The 20511-nt window shown below is 43.0% G+C and overlaps 1 protein-coding gene across 1 annotated transcript in view; it reads left to right on the top strand.

Moving 5' to 3' along the window:
- LOC143774257 (uncharacterized) overlaps window positions 1-20511 on the top strand; it is a 112742-nt gene that overhangs the window by 23210 nt on the left and 69021 nt on the right. The window contains exons 2-3 of the mRNA XM_077261659.1: window positions 15912-16304; window positions 16681-17043. Of these exons, the coding sequence (XP_077117774.1) occupies window positions 15912-16304; window positions 16681-17043 (756 nt within the window). The remainder of the gene's footprint in view (window positions 1-15911; window positions 16305-16680; window positions 17044-20511) is intronic.

Below are 20511 nucleotides of genomic sequence, written 5' to 3'. Positions count from 1 at the left end.
GGTAATAAACCTCACCTGATCACCACAGCGTCCAGTGTTGGATCTATTCCCATATAGCAGTTGATGGCGCGAAACGTGTTTGGCCCTATGGTACGCTTTTTTGATTATTCTACTACTGTACCCACGGGCCAAAAAACGTTCCCTTAACTCCAAAGCTCTTTTCTCGAAATCTACCTCTGTAGAACAAATGCGGCGTAATCTCAGGAATTGTCCCGTAGGGACAGACCTGATCATATGGGATGGATGTCCCGAGGACGCATGGAGGAGCGTATTAGTGGCTGTTGCCTTCCTAAACACGTCTGTCCGAGCCATATCTGCGATGTCTCTGGAGATCGTAACATCCAAAAAATCAATCGTGTCCGGACTCCATGTAACTGTAAGATGGATGTTACGGTCATTGCTGTTAAGCACCGAAATAAATTGCGCAAGGTCGATGGGTGTGCCCTGCCAGACGAAGAAGATGTCATCAATGTATCGCGTCCAGAGAGGGACACGATCCACCAACCCCTGTTCGTCGGACAGGAAGAGGTCCCTCTCCCACAACCCCAGGAAGAGACAAGCATACGAAGGCGCGAAGGCAGCCCCCATAGCTGTCCCCTGGAGCTGCAGGTAGTAGGACCCCTTGAACACAAAAAAATTGTGGGTAAGCGTGAACTCCAGTAGTTCCAGCAGAAGGTCCCTCATACCACGAGATAGTGTAGAAGTCTCGAGATAGTACTTAACGGCTGCAATGCCGTCACCATGTCTAATATTCGTATAGAGGGACTCAACATCTGCTGAAACTAGTAGAGTATCGCTACCAAAACACAGACCATCGACTCCGCGCAATAGTTCCCCAGTGTCTTTTAAAAAGGAGGGAAGGCCGGAGACCAAGGGTTGGAGGTGGAAATCGATCCATCTATTGATGTTCTCAAGGACGTTTCCCCTGCCAGATACAATCGGCCTACCAGGCGGCGACGTGGAACTCTTATGTATCTTCGGGAGGAGATATAAAGTGGCAATAGTAGGTTCAGTCACTATCAGTGCTGAGGCCAGTTCTTTGGTGACAATGTCGTTCCGGAGTGCCCTCTTAATGATATTGTCCAACTGGGCACAGTATGCAGAGAGGGGGTTATATGTCAGTTTCTTATAACATGTAACATTATTTAATTGTCGAAAAGCCTCCCTCTCATACATAACTGTAGGCCACAGAACGACATTGCCACCTTTGTCTGCCGGTTTGACTAACACATTAGGTAGATCCCGCAGAACCTGAAGCCTGGATCTCTCCTCCCGCGATAGATTATCATGGGGAATAAAACCAGGAATTTTATTGAGTTCCTCCGTCACCACCCGGACAAATAGTTCTATGTTGGCACATGATGACAAAGGGGGAAACTTCCTAGATCGAGGACGTATGGAAGGAGGAACCTTACCTCCTTCATGTAGATGTTCGATTGCCAACTCCTCCAAGATCCTCAGCGCATCTTGTTCCTCCTCTGTGGGGAAAAGTAGATGTAAATCATTATTGAAAAAATGCCGCTTAAACAGCAATGCCCTAGCAAACATGTTTAAGTCCTTCACCGCTGTAAAAACATCAAATTTGGATGAAGGTGAAAAAGACAGACCCCTCCCGAGCAACCGCAGATCGGCATCAGACAGACTGTAGCCACTTAAGTTGATCACCTTGTTATCCTTGTTCTTGGAAAAGGATGATATCGCCGCAGATCTTTTGTAAGGATGAAAGGTATGATCACGAAATCTAGTTCTATCAAGTCCGCCCACTGCGCCCTCAGATACAGATGAGATATCGGAATGTCCACTGGCAGACGAAATGGAGGTGCCTGATATAGTCCTATGGATACCATTATTCTTCTTGTCCCTCCATAGGTATACTTTTTTTATCTGATAGTCCTTGATATCCCTATTGTATTTGGTAATTTGAGACTCTTGGATCTTTTTAACAAGTACATCCATGGATTTATCCATCTCTTTATCAAACTGCTCAATTTTTTCAGCAGGACATCCAGCACGTATCTCCACCTGTGCCTTGTCGATCTGACTATCGAGTGCAGCAATGCTAGTCGTATTCAAGTTGATAAGCAATTGCATAAGGGAAAAAGAGCATGCATTGCAGGTATCCTCCCACTTGGTGACAAAATCATCATCCTCCACTGGGTATGATGGAATCACGCGGACCCTAAGGCCCCTGGGGATCATCTTATTTTCCACATATTTTTCCATAAAGGACCTATTCAGCCACATCCTGGTACGTTTGGAAATCATAGTCTTCATGGACACTAATCCCTCGTCCCATATCGAGTCGCCCGGCCGCTGCGCACAATTCCCGCTACCCCCAAAAACCTGGTCCATCTGGTTGAGCCAAGATTGTTCTTTGGCTCGGAAGTCCATAATGACATCAAATAGGCTTGTGCATAACACAGAAAAGAATAATAATAAATGTACAACAATTGACATCCTAAACATGTGGGGAAAAGATGACTAAATATAAAGTCCCACCATGGAACAAAATAGCAAAATAATATTCCCCACAACTAGTATGGACGTAAGCAGGACAAGCTGCAACATTACAATAAACCAAAAAGCACCAACACCAGCTTTTTTGTCCAAAATAGCAAATAATACTTTATTAAAGATAATAGAATAAAAACAGATAAACGGGGAATATGGGGAAGCATGCAACAGTGCAGCACAAACCGTGCCCACTAAGAGCCGTGGACGGCATATCTCTATAATATAAATGAACAATGCATAGATGGAATAGGCATATTACAGCATAGACAGATATATAGCCACTGTTGGCTTTATTCAGATGCCATAAGGATATAGGGCATTTACCATAAATACATAGGGGGCATTTGGTAATATAACATACAAACTGACGTAAAAAACATACCCAGGTATATGTGCCCGTCACCACGCCGTACACCGCTGACCCCGACGCGCGTTTTGGTTATGTAAACCTTCCTCAGGGGGCGGGCCGAAAATCCACATGTGCCGTCTTATATAGTAAGAAGGTAACCACACCAACCGGAAATGAGAAACCACGCTCCTCCATGCGTCCTCGGGACATCCATCCCATATGATCAGGTCTGTCCCTACGGGACAATTCCTGAGATTACGCCGCATTTGTTCTACAGAGGTAGATTTCGAGAAAAGAGCTTTGGAGTTAAGGGAACGTTTTTTGGCCCGTGGGTACAGTAGTAGAATAATCAAAAAAGCGTACCATAGGGCCAAACACGTTTCGCGCCATCAACTGCTATATGGGAATAGATCCAACACTGGACGCTGTGGTGATCAGGTGAGGTTTATTACCACATTTAGCTCTCAAGCTGGTAGGGTGAGGTCTGCTCTTGAGAAAGCGTGGCCTATTCTCAGGGTAGACCCCATAATTAGTAGATTTCTCCCTGATAAACCATCAATTACCTTCCGTCGTTCCAGAAATCTTCGAGACCATCTGACCAGGAGCCACTATGTGGGACCACGTGTATCCACGTTTTTGGATGGTGGCTCTGTTGGGGGTGGTTGTGTCCCCTGCGGTAGATGTGTCGCCTGCCCTAACATCGATCGGAGTGCTACCTTCACGGACTCCAGTGGCAAGAGAATCTTTGATATCAGACAGCGTATAACTTGTATTACAAGATATGTTATCTATTATGCCACTTGCCCTTGTGGCTTAATCTACGTTGGTCTGACAACTCGCCAACTGAAGGTCCGTGTTAGGGAGCACGTCCTGGGCATTCAGGCAGCGGCGACGCAGGAGGACACCTCCACCCTCAAGACACTACCACGACATTTTAAATCATTTCATGATTGTGACAGTTCACTACTGCGGGTTCGTGGTATTGATACCCTCCGGATTAACATTCGGGGTGGCCAACTGTCTAAACGGCTGGGTATGATGGAGTCACGTTGGATATGGACCTTAAAAACAGTCCATCCTCATGGACTTAATGAGAACCTTTCCTTTGCCCCTTTTTTGTAGTCGCCCTGCTTCTGCACACCCATTATGTATATAGTGTGGTGCTATGTTGCCTTTTTTTTCTTTTAATTTGATTTTAACAAGTGTGTTTCTCTTTTAGTATTGTTATACCGTTTGTGGATTCATGCCTGAAGTTTTATCTTTGAATTGGGGATGACATTGTCACGACGGTGGATTTTGCTTGGACCAACTACTGTCATCATTCTCTTGAGGGATCATCTCTACGTTTGGACATTATATCTATATGCACAATATGCTGTGACATTCTTTTTATTGCTATTTTTGATTCATGGTCCCATATATATGTATGTATATATATATATATATATATATATATATGTATAATACTGTTGTTTAATACATTATGTGTGATTATCTGGAGGATATATGGATTTCCCTTGTTGCTCTGTTATTTTCGGATATTGAGTATAGATCCCAGCTTCCGTCGGTTCATTACCCATTTTAACTATACTTTCATCGATAATGGCTTGTTTATTATTATTACACTGGTCAACAGCATTTTTGGTGCCAAAGATATTTCATCGAATTTAGGGTATTTTTGGGGTGCTGATTCTGAATATGTCATCAGTTTTGCCAGATTGGCTCAAGTTTTTGAGATTTTTGGTATCTTATTTATAGCACTTGTTGGTAAATGCGACGCATCATCTCATTAATTTCTTTGGATTAGTACTTGAACTGAGCAGTTCTCAATATAGTTTTGTGTTAATTAGTGTTCTAAAAGTTTGTTCATAGCTTGATTTTTGCACTAACTTTATGTTGTTGTCTGTTTTCCAGTGAAAAGCATGAACTCATCAAGAAGAAGTTGTCTTAACGATCCAGACTCATTCTGTTACATTTGTGGTGAATACACACTGCCAAAACATAGAAGAAACATAACAGACTTCGTAAAAAAAAGTGTATTTTGCCTATTTTGGGGTTATGCTTGGGGACCAAGACAAGTTTTGGGCACCACACATAGTGTGCAAAGCATGTATCGAATTATTACGAAAATGGAGCAAAGGACAAAGAAAAAGCTTCAAATTTGGTGTTCCAATGGTGTGGAGAGAGCCAAAAAATCATCATGATGACTGTTATTTATGGTAAACACAGGTACAGGCACATCTGCACAATGAGGGACAGGCCTTCTTGCAGATTCCATGTTACTCCCATTTTCGTTTCTTATGCTTATTGAATCCTTGCACTTGCACTGCACAGAAATAACAGTCATCATGATGATTTTTTGGCTCTCTCCACACCATTGGAACACCAAATTTGAAGCTTTTTCTTTGTCCTTTGCTCCATTTTCGTAATAATTCGATACATGCTTTGCACACTATGTGTGGTGCCCAAAACTTGTCTTGGTCCCCAAGCATAACCCCAAAATAGGCAAAATACACTTTTTTTACGAAGTCTGTTATGTTTCTTCTATGTTTTGGCAGTGTGTATTCACCACAAATGTAACAGAATGAGTCTGGATCGTTAAGACAACTTCTTCTTGATGAGTTCATGCTTTTCACTGGAAAACAGACAACAACATAAAGTTAGTGCAAAAATCAAGCTATGAACAAACTTTTAGAACACTAATTAACACAAAACTATATTGAGAACTGCTCAGTTCAAGTACTAATCCAAAGAAATTAATGAGATGATGCGTCGCATTTACCAACAAGTGCTATAAATAAGATACCAAAAATCTCAAAAACTGGAGCCAATCTGGCAAAACTGATGACATATTCAGAATCAGCACCCCAAAAATACCCCAAATTCATTAAAATATTTTGGACACCAGAAAAAAAAAATTTTTTTGTTGACCTGTGTTATTATTGGCTGTCTTACATTCGGTATTTGTATATACTCTTTCCAATGTTTGTCTTGTAATTACTTATAACGCTATTGCTTTTCTGCCCCCCTCTTTTGCGTCTTTTGCCATGGACGCACTGTGGTGTGGGTGCCTCGCCCCCTGAGGTCGGTCTGGAGCTTGGTCACGTGGGGCCCCATGTGTTCCGGCATCAGCTGACCGGGTGGTGACGTACCTGTGCGCCGCAGTTGCTGTCATGGCAACATTCTTTTATGTAGGCGTCCCTTAGTTCTCAGCTGACGCGGTAGCGTCATGATGTGCTGGTATGGTTGTTGTTATAACAACATGCTGGCGACGCCCCCTTACTTCCGGCGCTACATTGCTGTGGGTTCTGGGTTTGTTGCTATTATAGCGTGGTTTCTCATTTCCGGTTGGTGCGGTTACCTTCTTACTATATAAGACGGCACATGTGGATTTTCGGCACGCCCCCTGAGGAAGGTTTACATAACCGAAACGCGCGTCGGGGTCAGCGGTGTACGGCGTGGTGACGGGCACATATACCTGGGTATGTTTTTTACGTCAGTTTGTATGTTATATTACCAAATGCCCCCTATGTATTTATGGTAAATGCCCTATATCCTTATGGCATCTGAATAAAGCCAACAGTGGCTATATATCTGTCTATGCTGTAATATGCCTATTCCATCTATGCATTGTTCATTTATATTATAGAGATATGCCGTCCACGGCTCTTAGTGGGCACGGTTTGTGCTGCACTGTTGCATGCTTCCCCATATTCCCCGTTTATCTGTTTTTATTCTATTATCTTTAATAAAGTATTATTTGCTATTTTGGACAAAAAAGCTGGTGTTGGTGCTTTTTGGTTTATTGTAATGTTGCAGCTTGTCCTGCTTACGTCCATACTAGTTGTGGGGAATATTATTTTGCTATTTTGTTCCATGGTGGGACTTTATATTTAGTCATCTTTTCCCCACATGTTTAGGATGTCAATTGTTGTAAACTTGAAGTGGGGCCAGATGAGATCACATGTAGTGATACCTAAAGCTTTGAATAGCCACGGTCACACGAAGGCGATGGTGGGAAAGTGTCACAAGAGGTGGACCATGATGAGACACAATTGCCAGAAAGTCAGGAGGAGGAGCAGGGTGCGGATGTGGAAGACGAGGTGGTGTAAGACATAGTGGCTGACCCAACCTGGCAGGAGGACATGCAGAGTGAGGACAGCAGCACATATGGGGAAGGAGGGATATCACCCCAACAGGCGGCAAGAAGCAGTGCGGTGGCCACAGACAGAAGGGGTGCATCCATTCCCCGTAACACCAACATGACGGAAGATGCCATTCCAACTGTTAGATCTTCCTGAGTCTGGTTATTTTTTAAATAATCTGCTGATAAACCCAAACAGGCCATTTGCAGCACCTGCCATACCCGCATCAGCAGGAGTAGTAAAACTACCAGCCTGACCAACACCAGCATGATCAAGCACATGGCAGAAAAGCACCCGACTTTGTGGGCCAAACCCCAGGCTCCAGGAACACTGTCTGCTGGTGACACCACTGCTGCTTCCACTGTTTTGCATAGAAGCCAATGCCCAGTCCACCGTGCATGTGAAGATGCCTCTGGCCCTGCACCTATTGTTGCCCACAGTCAAGCAGCACCATCATCAAGCCTGTCCACGTCCTTGTCCCAGCACAGCCTTCAGTTGTTTATACCCCAGTCACTGGAACGCAAGAGGAAATACCCAGCCAACGCCCCACAGGCAACAGTACTAAATTCTAACATTTCTCATATGTGCTTGAAATGTTACCTTTTAGGTTCATTGAGACGGAAACTTTCCACAACCTGAAGGCCCCCAGTCGCCACTATTTCTCCCGGTCTGTCGTACCGGCATTACACCAGCATGTGTCCCACAACATTACCCGTGCCCTCAACAATGCTGTTACTGGGAAAGTCCACCTAACCACGGACACGTGGACAAGTGCTTGTGGGCAGGGACTGTACATGTCACTGATGGCACACTTGGTTAGCATAGTGGAAGCCGAGACCCAGTTGGACCTTGAGATGGAACACATCCTCCAAACATCGAGGATTGCGGGCCCTACGTCAATCAGGGTTGCTCCCACAGTCTACAGCTCCTGCACCTCCTCCTCCTCTTCAGCTTCCGTCTGTGAAATGAACACATCAGTCAGGAGCTGGAAGAACGGCAGCACTGCCTCAGCCAAGCGGCAACAGGCTAAGCCGAAGCTAATCTCCTTAGGTGACAAACCGCACAATGCCGAAGAGTTGTGGACAGTGCTGAAAGATCAGTTATATATTTGGATGACACCGCTGAATCTACAGCCCGGCATGGTCATGTGTGACAATGGTCGGAACCTGGGGGCGGCAGCTCTGAGGCAAGGTGAGCTCACACACGTACCTTGCCTGGCCCATGTGCTTAACCTCATGGTTCAACGTTTTCTGAAAAGCTACCCGGAGCTGTCAGATCTGCTAGTGAAAGTACGCCATCTGTCTGCCCATTTTTGAAAATCAGCTACAGCTTCAGCTGCCCTTGCTGTGCTTCAGCAGCGTTTCCAGATTCTGGCTCACCGACTGGTGTGTGATGTCCCCACATGTTGGAACTCTACACTGCATATGTTGGAAAGGATTTATGAGCCGAAGAAGGCAGTTGTTGACTACCAACATCAAGAAGGCTGTCGATATTCAGTCCAGACTCCACACAAAGACCTCAGGAGTGGACATGGATATCAGACATACAGTATATACCATCCTTCAAAACTTTGAGGCCTTCACCAACATGGTGAGCGGCGATGATGCAATAATTAGCGTCACTATCCCGCTTCGCTGCATTCTGAAAACCTCTCTGCTCACAATTAAAGAGGGCACGTTGCAGGCAGAGCATGAGGACATGGAGTAAGGAACCATACAAGGGGATTACACTCAGCCCATCCTCAAAGCTTCCCATTATGGATTGGCAGACAATGAGGAAGAGGAGGAGGAAGAACAAGGGCTTCTTTCATGTGCTATAGACGGTACTACAAGCACAGCTGTCATACCATCTGTTCAGCGGGGAAGGCCTGAAGACAGGAAAGAGGAGGATGAGTAGGAGGAGGACAGCATGGTTAGTCATCCTGTTGGTGAGGACTAGTGTTGAGCATTCCGATGCTGCAAGTATCGGGTATCGGCCGATACTTGCTGTATCGGAATTCCGATACCGGGATTCCGATACTCTTGTGGTATCGGATATCGGGTATCGCAACAACATTAATGTTAAAATGTGTAAAAGAGAGAATTAAAATAAAAAATATCGCTATCCTCACCTCTCCGACGCAGCCGGGACTTCAGCGAGGGAACCGGCAGCGTTGTTTGTTTAAAATTCGCGCTATTACTTGGTTACGTGAATTCCCGGCTTGTGATTGGTCAGGTCGGCCATATTGCCGGGACGCGGACCAATCACAGCAAGCCGTGACGAAATTACGTCACGGCTTGCTGTGATTGGTCCGCGTCCCGGCAATATGGCCGCCCTGACCAATCACAAGCCGTGACGTCACGGGAGGCTGGACACGCGCCCATTTTAAAATGAGCGCGTGTCCAGCCTCCCGTGACGTCACGGCTTGTGATTGGTCAGGGCGGCCATATTGCCGGGACGCGGACCAATCACAGCAAGCCGTGACGTAATTTCGTCACGGCTTGCTGTGATTGGTCCGCGTCCCGGCAACATGGCCGACCTGACCAATCACAAGCCGGGAATTCACGTAACCAAGTAATAGCGCGAATTTTAAACAAACAACGCTGCCGGTTCCCTCGCTGAAGTCCCGGCTGCGTCGGACAGGTGAGTATAGCGATATTTTTTATTTTAATTCTTTCTTTTACACATTTATATGGTTCCCAGGGCCTGAAGGAGAGTTTCCTCTCCTTCAGACCCTGGGAACCATCAGGAATACCGTCCGATACATGAGTCCCATTGACTTGTATTGGTATCGGGTATCGGTATCGGATTGGATTCCGATACTGTGACGGTATCGGCCGATACTTTCCGATACCGATACTTTCCGATATCGGAAAGTATCGCTCAACACTAGTGAGGACACATAGGTCTTGCCTGTTAGCAGTCTGGCATGTATGGCTGACTTTATGTTGCGCTGCATTTCAAGTGACCCTCGCATTTTAAACATTTTTGGTGACACTCATTACGTGTTGGTGACACTTCTAGACCCACGCTATAAGGAGAACTTTCAATCTCTTCTGCCAGAGGCAGAGATATGTGCAAAAATGTTGCAGTACCAGAGGGCCCTTGTTGCTGAATTACTTAAAAAATTCCCATGTGAGAACGCTGGCAACAGATGTAAGAGTTTGTTGTACAACCAAGAAGTCCAAGTGAGAGAGACACAAGTACAATCCAGTTCAGGCAGGGGAACAATGGCAAAGTTCCGGGACAGTTTTCTCAGACCCTCCCATCGTGCCGGCACAGAGGCAAGGGGTGCCGTCACAAGAAGTGCAATGTTTGGGAAGATGCTGAGGGAGCGCCTTGCAGATTGCACAAACATTCTCTGGGATTCCTCTGTGCCTTTTAATTATTGGGTATCCAAGCTGGACATGTGGTATGAACTGGTTCTCTACGTCTTGGAGGTCCTGGCCTGCCCTGCTGCTAGTGTTCAGTCAGAGCATGTTTTTATTGCCGCTGGTGGAATTATAACAGAAAAGCGCATCCGCCTGTCAACTGAAAATTCTTGACAGGCTGACTCTTATAAAAATGAACAAGGGCTGGACTGGGCAAGACTTTTGTACACCACCAAGTGATAACAGCGAAACATAACCTCTAATACATTGTCTTTTTTGAAAGGTGTATTCTCATGCACCTCTTCACAACCACGCATGTGTATACCCATACAGATTTGGTCTGTTTGATGTTATCCTCCTCCTTATCCTCATCATCCGCAACCAGTAGAACACCAGGGTGAATGGATTCCATGATGCCAAAGTCACTAATTTTTTGGTGCAAGGGTGTTTTTATGATGCCCATTACTAATTAGAAACCAAAACAAATGTTACTCCCCCAGAGGGAAATGTCATAAAAAAGAAATGTATGTCTATTCTTACCATTTATTCTTATGTTTTCCAGTTTTCCCAGTTTTCCTATCTCTGGACAGTCCTCTATTGAGGTAGTGTATACCGCTACAATAGAAAATTATTCAAATACTTTTATATTATATTTTTATTTTGATCCCTGTCTCTGAGCTGTTGCTATGGACAGACATATCTCGTTGGACACATTCTGGCTTCCTATTTTTTGAACCTGTGTTCTCCCTTCCCTTTTGTTATTTTGTTTCTTTGGTGGATTCACATATTTTATTTATTTCTTTGATTTCATTATGCTTTATCTTATGTCTTCTCATTTGCCTGCCACTAGATCACCAGGTTTAACATGTTCTGTGCTGCTACAACAGTGCAATTTTTGGCAAGGGTGTCTATGATGCCAATAAACTATTAAAAAAAAATTGAACCCCAAAAGGGAAATGTTTTGCGACCCATGCACTTCGTGTGTGGGCATTGCAAGTCTAGGAGACCCGCTCCTTTACATTGGGCCTAGTTTTTAACAAGGCCTTCATCAATGTTTCCTCATTCTCCACCACTAGATTACCAGGTTTAACATGTTCTGTGCTGACACACCACTGCAATTTTAGGCAAAAGTGTCTATATGATGCCCGTTACCAATTTGAAACCGAAAGAAATGTTACTCCCCCAGGGGGAAATTTAGTAAAAAGGAAATGTAAGTATCCTCTTCCCATTTATTTTTATATTTTCGTTTTTTCCTATCACTGGACAGTCCTCTAATGAGGTAGTGTATACCTCTACAATAGAAAGTTATTCAAAGACACATTCTGGCTTCATATTTATGAACCTGTGTTCACCCCTCCCTTTTGTTAGTTTCTTTCATAGGTGGATTGACATGTTTTATTTATTTCTTTGATTTCAGTGTGATTTATCTTCTGTCTCCTCATTCTCCACCACTAGATCACCAGGGCTAACTGGTTTGTGCTGCTACAGCCAATCCAATTTTTGCCATGGGTGTCAATGATGCCCATAAAAGATTTTTTTAAAATTTAACCCCCATGTGGAAATGTTTGTCAGCCCATGCACTTACTGTATGGGCAGTACAAGTCTAGGAGACTACTTAACATTGGGCCTGATTTTTAAGAATGCCTTCCTCAAGATATCATCATTTGCCTCCAGTATATCACCATGGTTAATGGGTTTTGTGCTGCTACAGCCAGTCCAGTTTTTTGACAGGGTGTCTATGATGCCCATAAAAGATTTATAAAAAATATGTACCCTCCATGGGGAAATGTTTTTACAATTTTAGCCTACTTATGGACACATTTTTGGTGGGCCAAAAAAAAACAAGAACACATTTTGATCACTCTGTTAACTCCGTCAGACGCACGGTGTATCTGTGGTGTCCAAATCCTTCCTTTGCATGCATACATTGTATTTTGTGGTCTGCTTGACTGCTACCCTTGGTGTATACAGTATTTTGTGTTTTTTAAAATAAAAAAAAATAAATCCAACATATTGAAACAGTCTGTTATCACAGTCACACGTTTGGTCTATCAGTGGTCTTCAAATCTTGTCTTTTCCGACATACATTCCATTTTTTCATCTGATACCCTTGGTGTATACAGTATTTTGTGGTTTGAACATTTTTAAAAATACAGGGCACATATTGAAATATAAATCAAAAATATAGATGGGAAGCTATATGCCATAAAATTACATGAAACTTTTTATTGATACAATATTAAAAGATTAAATGTAAAATCAGTTAGTATGGGGACAGCAATATGCAAAAAAACAGCCAAAAAAGGTGCACAAATTACAGGTGAATCATCACCTTTAAGAATGGAGCTGTTATTAGAATTAAAGTGAAGATTAAGTATTTATAAATTTGTGGAGCAATGAAGCTTCCAAAAATCTTTTTTGTAAATCATATAAACTCCCTTGGACACTCCCTTGGAAAAAACGTAAACGCGAAACGCACATCAGGGTGCAATTAAGCTTCCAAAAATCTTTTTTATATATCATACATAGTAAAGAAGTCAAAATATAACAAGCCCCATAACAGTGTTTGCAATATCCTTATATACATTCATATAATCCATTGTCAATCCATATAATAGTAACTGCCTCCACGTGATTCAGCCACAAACGAAGTATGAAAAAGTTTTCAATTAGTGCCTAATTATGATGTATGCAGCAAAAAAATCCATAAGAAGGGGGCATGATAGTAAGGAACAGGGATAGGAAACCTTAAGGATGGAAGTAATAAGTACTGTACTTTTAAATGACTGTGGCACCCCTGAAGTGCGTTTCGTGTTTTAGCTTTTTCCAAGGGAGTGTCCAAGGGAGTTTATACGATTTATAAAAAAGATTTTTGGAAGCTTCATTGCTCCACAAGTTTATAAATACTTAATCTTAATCGTGAGTATGCACCACCAGACCTCTGCTGCCCCCCGCTGTCACTCCTCTGCCCCCACTGTTGGATCCTCCACTATCCGTACACTGTCACTCATCCCCACAGTCCTACTCTCAATAACTTGATGTGACCCGTGATCAGGATTGTGCTCAGTGACTAGACAGTGTCAGGTCGGTGCCATTATACTGATTACACTGATACCTGTGATCAGGATTGTGCTCAGTGACTACAGGCAGTGTCAGATCGGTGCCGTTATACTGATGACACTGATGCTTGATGATGAAATCTGTCTTGTGGTTGTTGTGGAATCTGGATTTTCAGTTTTGAGGTAATTATATGCTTGTGGTGTGTGGGAGGGGTGTTCACATGGTGCTTTGATTAGATATTCATCTGTATGGCTTCTGACAGGACACTGATCCCTCAGGTCCGCCCCCTAGTTTACATAATGAATATTTTATTTATTGGAAGAAAACCCCCTCTGCGGGCGGTGACTGCGCTGCAGCATAAAGGCATATGAAATGTGCATGGAATCCTTTTCTTATTATCCATAAGTTAATTACAAAAATCATCAGTTTGTGCAGTAGCACAACCAGCTCTACCCTCTCCTAGTGTATCATCGTCACCCATCCCCTGCAGACTGTGAGCCCTCGCGGGCAGGTTCCTCCCTCCTTATGTACCCATGTGCCTTGCTTTTTGCTCATGTTTAATGTATTTGTCTACATTTGCCCCGTATTTCACATGTAAAGCGCCATGGAATAAATGGCGCTATAAAAATGTATAATAATAATAATAATAATCTTCACTTTAATTCTAATAGCAGCTCCATTCTTAAAGGTGATGATTCACCTGTAATTTGTGTACCTTTTTTGGCTGTTTTTTTTGCATATTGCTGTCCCCATACTAAATGGTTTTACTTTTTATCTTTTAATATTGCATGAATAAAAAGTTTCGTGTGATTTTATGTCTATTTTATTGATTTATGTAATGTTTGGAAGTGCCATGGATCTAGGCATGGTATATACTCTTTGAGACACATATTGAAAAAATCTGTTTTCTCCTTCTGACGGCCAGTTTATGTGTCGTCTAAAAATAGCTTTTTTCATGCACACATTCCAATTTTTGGTCTGTCTAATACCCTAGGTCTATACACTATCTTTGTTAAAACAAAAAAATGTTTACAGTGTGGTAGTTCCGTGACACGCCTCATCTATCTGTGGGCTACAAAGTGTGCTTTTGAGGCTTCCATTCTCCTTTTTTTTTGCTGTGTGTTACCCTAGCTCAAAACAGTAAACACTATTTTGTCAAGAATTTGTTACAATTTTTTTTTACCCACATGGGGAGATGTTGGTCAGCCCATACACTTAGTGTATGGGCATTACGAGTCTGGGAGACCCGCTCCTTGGTGATAGGGCAGTTTTGCTTAGGAGATCCTCCTCCATGTTTCTTCCAAGGGGGGATTGGGGTGCGTGCAAATTTGGGTCAAGGCGGCCCTTGCATTGAATGCATAAGGAACCTGTATGGCAGTACAACTGAAGACTGTGAAGTGGGGTTTCCTGTGGCCATCCAGTACCTGGGTTCAAAGGATTCTTGGGGTGCTTATGACTTGATAGCAGGGCAGGCCTTGCATTCAATGCAACATTTTTTCAGGAGTCCCCCCTGTACCTCCCATGAAAGGGGTAGTGGGGTGCGTCGTAATTCTTGGCAGCCCAGCCACTCACATCATAGGCAATAACAGCATAGCAGACCCACTGCTTCATAATGGGCCTTTAAGAAGATTAATGCCTCCTGATGCACCAGTAATAATAGGCTCTGTGACTTTAAGAGTCCCTCCTTCATAAATGAAACAAGTTGGGTCTGCTTATGTGTCACACACCACATGGCCAGGTAGGGGTGTCAAATGTTACAATGACATTTCCCAGTGAACACATTTGTAGTGGTTGAAAGCAATGTTAAAGTTGAAAAACGCTTCAAAAACGCTGCGTGTGAACTAAGCCTAAGTGGGGGAGGAAATTTTTGGTCTGGGGTTAAATATTTGACCTTACAGGCAAGTCATTAACCTGCAAAGGATGGACCTTGACATATTTCCCAGCAAAACCCATTTTGGTTACGTTCTTGTATGTTTTTTGGTGCACCCGTAAAAATGGCGTGAACCTCTGACAGCATTGATTACAGCTGTGACCTAGGAGTCAGGAATGCTTTCAGGGGCGATCCCCATGATGTCCCCGTGTCATTTGAGCAGTGCTCCATCATTTTCAGATGTTTTTAGACCTTAAAAGGACCCCCGGGGGGATCGCGGTAAAAATACTCGGGTCTCCCATAGACTTACATTGGGCTCGTTGTTCTGGTCGAGTACCCGAGTATAACAATCTGCTCGACCGGAGCAACGAGCACCCGAGCATTTTAGTGCTCATCGTTCATCATTACAAAAGATAGCAAAAAACAAGTGTGAGATCTAAATCAATGGAAGTAAAGTCCCCAGTGTATAGTCATTATTATCATTAGTCCTGAAAACTGGACTTTAGAACTAAATTCAAAGGAATTGTGTTGGTTCACAAAAAATCCTTGTCAAGTATGTGAAAAATACACTTTAAAAAGTCAGTACATGTTAGGATAATTATGATTTCTTTTTTCTTATACAGAAGGAAGCAGTGATAAGAAAAAAGGACCATATTGCACAGCGCAGCGAGGCACCATCATTGTAGCAGTGGGGGAGTCAGTGACTATTCCATGTACCTTCACGTATCCACAGCAGAAGGACAGAAGTGTACAGGTGTACTGGAGACGAGGTGGAAACGACCGGTGTGGAGCTCGTGATTTCATATACAATCACACAGAAAAACGGACACATCCGAACTACACAGAAAGAATCTCACTGGTGGGAAATCCCAAAGAAGAGCGAACAGCGACCATTACAATCAGGAATCTCCGGAAGTCGGATCGTCCAATGTTCTGCTGTAGAATTCATTTATATGAAGGGTCCAAAATCATAGAACAATGGCAGAATCGTCATGGAACATTCATACAGTTTACAGGTAAAATAATGACAGAAAACTGCATTTTAAATAATCATCATCACCCTTCAGAGGGAGGAGACTCATAGCTCCTCCTATCTGTATCCCCCTGCAGGGAGAGGAGACTCATTGTTCCTTATATGTGTATCACCCTGCAGAGGGAGGAGACTTATAGCTCCTCCTATCTCTATCACCCAACAGGGGGAGGAGATTCATAGCTCCTCCTACCTGTATCACCCTGCAGCGGGAGGAGTCTCATAGCTCCTTCTATCTGCATCACCCTGCAGGGGGAGGAGACTCATAGCTCCGTCTATATGTATCACCATTCAGTGAGCAGAAAAACATAGGAGGAGCTATCTTTTTTATTATATATGACTTTTCTTTCCTGTTCGTATAGATGAGTTTTCAGTGGAGCAGACGGATGTGGTTCCTGCCTTTATTGGAGAAAATATCACTATACCGTGTTTATTTCGCTATAAAAGTTCCTCCATTATAGAAGAAGTCACGTGGACTGAGGGATCCAGCGATCTGTGTGTTGAGAATAATAATAAATCTGTGACATGGACCGAGACGAATACGTCAGAGATTGGAGGCCGATGGTCTGTGCTGAATTTTCCTCAGGATCTTTCATTAAGAATAACAGGAGTGACAGCAGAAGACAACAACAAGCAATACTGCTGCAAAGTAAAGACAAAACTAAGGGAGACGAGTACAATGAATGCAGTGTCCTCCATACACGGCACAGAGGTTGTGGTTGTAGGTAAGACGTTATTTGTTCTGTGTAATTGTTAGATATTGAGTTAGGTCAACGTGTTTTCATTCTGTGACCAAAAACGAGATAAACCTTTGCTCCAACAGTGCCGGAGAAAGGCTGGTACAATTTTTGACAATCCATAGATGAAGGCCTGTGTCAACAGCCCGAGTACAAAGCAGATCCTCATAAAATCATATTGTAGGATATATTACAATCTGCCAAACATTTGCAGGTGCAAGATCCCTAGAGGAAAAAAATAAATTTTTATAAAAAATAGTTTTTTAAAAAATATACAAAAATAAAAATTCTAAATCAACCACTTTTCAAATTTTAAAAAATGAAAGTAGAAGTATTTATTATTGCCATATTAGTAAAGGTTTAATTTACTAATTATATGTTTATTTAAAAAAGTATTCCGCTCATCAAATTTTTTATCCTGACATTTTGTAATCATCACATTATACAGCACTGTGTACTTACAATCACTCGTTTTGCCTTCCTACCCTGATAATTTGTCTCTTGGTCTATGACATCACGTGATTAAAAACAGACTAGCGGATTCCTTCTAAGCTCTATGTAGAGGCAAAATGACAATTTTCCCTTTATGAATCATAACTAGTGATGATCAAATAGTGAAATATTCAGATTCGGGAAAATTAGCACAAATTATTTCTAAAATTAGTGTATTTGTACCGAATAACCGATCCAATGCAAGTCAATTGGAAAGCCGAATATTTTTATGCTGGATCCAACAAACAGGTCTTGAGGCCGGAGAAAAAAGCTGAAATGGATGGGAAAGAGCTAAAACTAAATGAGAACAGCATGGAGAAGACGCCTGCATGTCTTTCTGACTCACATGTGGTATCTGGGATTAATGTTGTCAGACTATTGTGCCGGTTTTACAGATTTATAAAACCTACCAAACCAAACCAAAAATTTTTTTTAAAGGGAAAAATTCTAAGAAATTTTTTTTCCTTCATAATTACCTCCCCTTTAGATAGATAGATAATAGATAGATAGATAGATAGATAGATAGATAGATAGATAGTAGAAAAGCCAGTAATTCAGCAGCCACATACTCTAAAATCACAGCTGGAGCCAATAGCATAAAATACAGTGGCTACGGAAAGTATTCAGACCCCTTTAAATTTTTCACTCTTTTTTTTTCATTGCAGTCATTTGGCAAATTCAAAAAAGTTCATTTTTTTCTCATTAATGTACACTCTGCACCCCATCTTGTCTGACAAAAAACAGTAATGTAGAATGTTTTGCAAATTTAATAAAAAAGAAAAACTGAAATATCACATGATCAGAAGTATTCAGACCCTTTGCTCAGACACTCATATTTAAGTCACATGCTGTCCATTTCCTTGTGATCCTCCTTGAGATGGTTCTACTCCTTCATTTGAGTCCAGCTGTGTTTAATTAAACTGATAGGACTTGATTTGGAAAGGCGCTGTCATGCAGGTACTGGGTAGACTACAGCTGATTACCCGGGCCCCTGCGATATCCCTCAGACTAGGGAAAACCCTGTCTGTCCCTCTCCCAGAATTTACACTGATGGTGTGCTTGTCTGGGCCACCAGGCCTGACCCTGACTCCTGTTTCAGTCCTATGCTGAAACCTCCACCCGCCACCCAGTGATTAGACCACACACCAACCCCTACAGAAAGCACAGACAGGGAAAACTAAAAACGCACCACGCCGCAGACACACAGGAATACACTATAATGTGCACAGGGCAAAACAAATACAAATATAGGAAGGAGAAATATGACAAAGGATAATACACCACCAGATACGATATTTCTTCTCCTAGACCACCACTCCAGACCGAGATCACCAGGCACAAGACACAAGCTATAATCGGCGACGCCCAAAGTCCAGAATGACTATTTAAAGGCCACGGGCGTGACCCAGCCTCCAACCCGATTACCAGCTAGATTAACCCCGGACAACCTGGATAAAGTCTAGCCGGCTCCACAGAACGTATAGTGGACGAATGTGGAATTACCGCTGTCTGTTGGACGCCCTAGTGTGAATAGCGTCCGACATGACAGGCGCACACCTGTCTATATAAGACCTCACAGCTCACAGTGCATGTCAGACCAAATGAGAATCATGAGGGCAAAGGAACTGGCCAAGGAGCTCAGAGACAGAATTGTGGCAATGCACAGATCTGGCCAAGGTTACAACAGAATTTCTGCAGTACTCAAGGTTCGTAAGAGCACAGTGGCCTCCATAATCCTTAAATGGAAGAAGTTTGGGACCACTAGAAGTCTTTCTAGACCTGGCCGTCCAGCCAAACTGAGCAATCATGGGAGAAGAGCCTTGGTGAGAGAGGTAAAGAAGAACCCCAAGATCACTGTGACTGAGCTCCAGAGATGCAGTAGAGAGATGGGAGAAAGTTCCACAAAGTCAACTATCACTGAAGCCCTCCAACAGTCAGGCCTTTATGGCAGAGTGGCCCAACGGAAGCCTCTCCTCAGTGCAAGACATATGAAAGCCAGCATAGAGTTTGCTAAAAAACACATGAAGGACTCCCAGACTATGAGAAATAAGATTCTCCGGTCTGATGAGATGAAGATAGACAGGGCCGGACTGGGACTAAAATTCAGCCCTGGCATTTGAAGTTACACAGGCCCACTTGTCACATGGTGACTGTATAATATCTTTGTACACTTGTAGGCAAGGCCGGTTTTAGGCAAAGTGGGGCCCTAGGCAAAGTTTAAAATGGGTCCCCAAATGCTAACATATTGCACATCACACAGAAGCCTTTCTGTTGTATTTACGTGCGCTGAGTTCAGGCCGCTAAACGAGTTTGATCGACAATACTGAAGTTGTTCAATGCTTGTTTCCCGGCCTCTTTCCACCAGCTGAGGAATAATGATGAGACAGAACGATCACTAATAGATCACTAACAGATCACCATACAGTATCATGTTTTCAGCAGCACATCTACAGTTTACACTGGCAATGTGCTGCTGACAACAAGGCTTTTTGTTCCAGCAAAAACAATCCGAATATGCAGCATTTTACTTGTTTAGTAAAATACACCCCATAGTCCTCCATATAGTATAATAAACTCCCTATAGTCCTCCATATATTAAAATACACTGCTCAGTCCTCCACATAGTATAATACACTCCTCATAGTCCTCCATATAGCATAATACAATCCTCATAGTGCTCCATATAGTATAATGCACCGCCACAGTCATCCATGTAGTACAATTCACTTCCCATAGTATAATGCACCCCATAGTTCTTCATATAGTATAACGTATTCCCCATAGTCCTCGATACAGTATAATGCAGCCCACATATAGTATAATGCAGCCACCCCAGAGTATAATGCAGCCACCCCAGAGTATAATACACCAACCCCAGAGTATAATGCAGCCACCCCAGAGTATAATGCAGCCACCCCACAGAGTATAATGCAGCCACCCCAGAGTATGTAACCCCCATAGAAT

The sequence above is a fragment of the Ranitomeya variabilis genome, chromosome 5, assembly GCF_051348905.1.
Source record: "Ranitomeya variabilis isolate aRanVar5 chromosome 5, aRanVar5.hap1, whole genome shotgun sequence".
Taxonomy (NCBI): Eukaryota; Metazoa; Chordata; class Amphibia; order Anura; family Dendrobatidae; genus Ranitomeya; species Ranitomeya variabilis.
The sequence above is the reverse complement of the archived record's forward strand: the minus strand, read 5'-3'. Positions and strand labels throughout refer to the sequence as shown.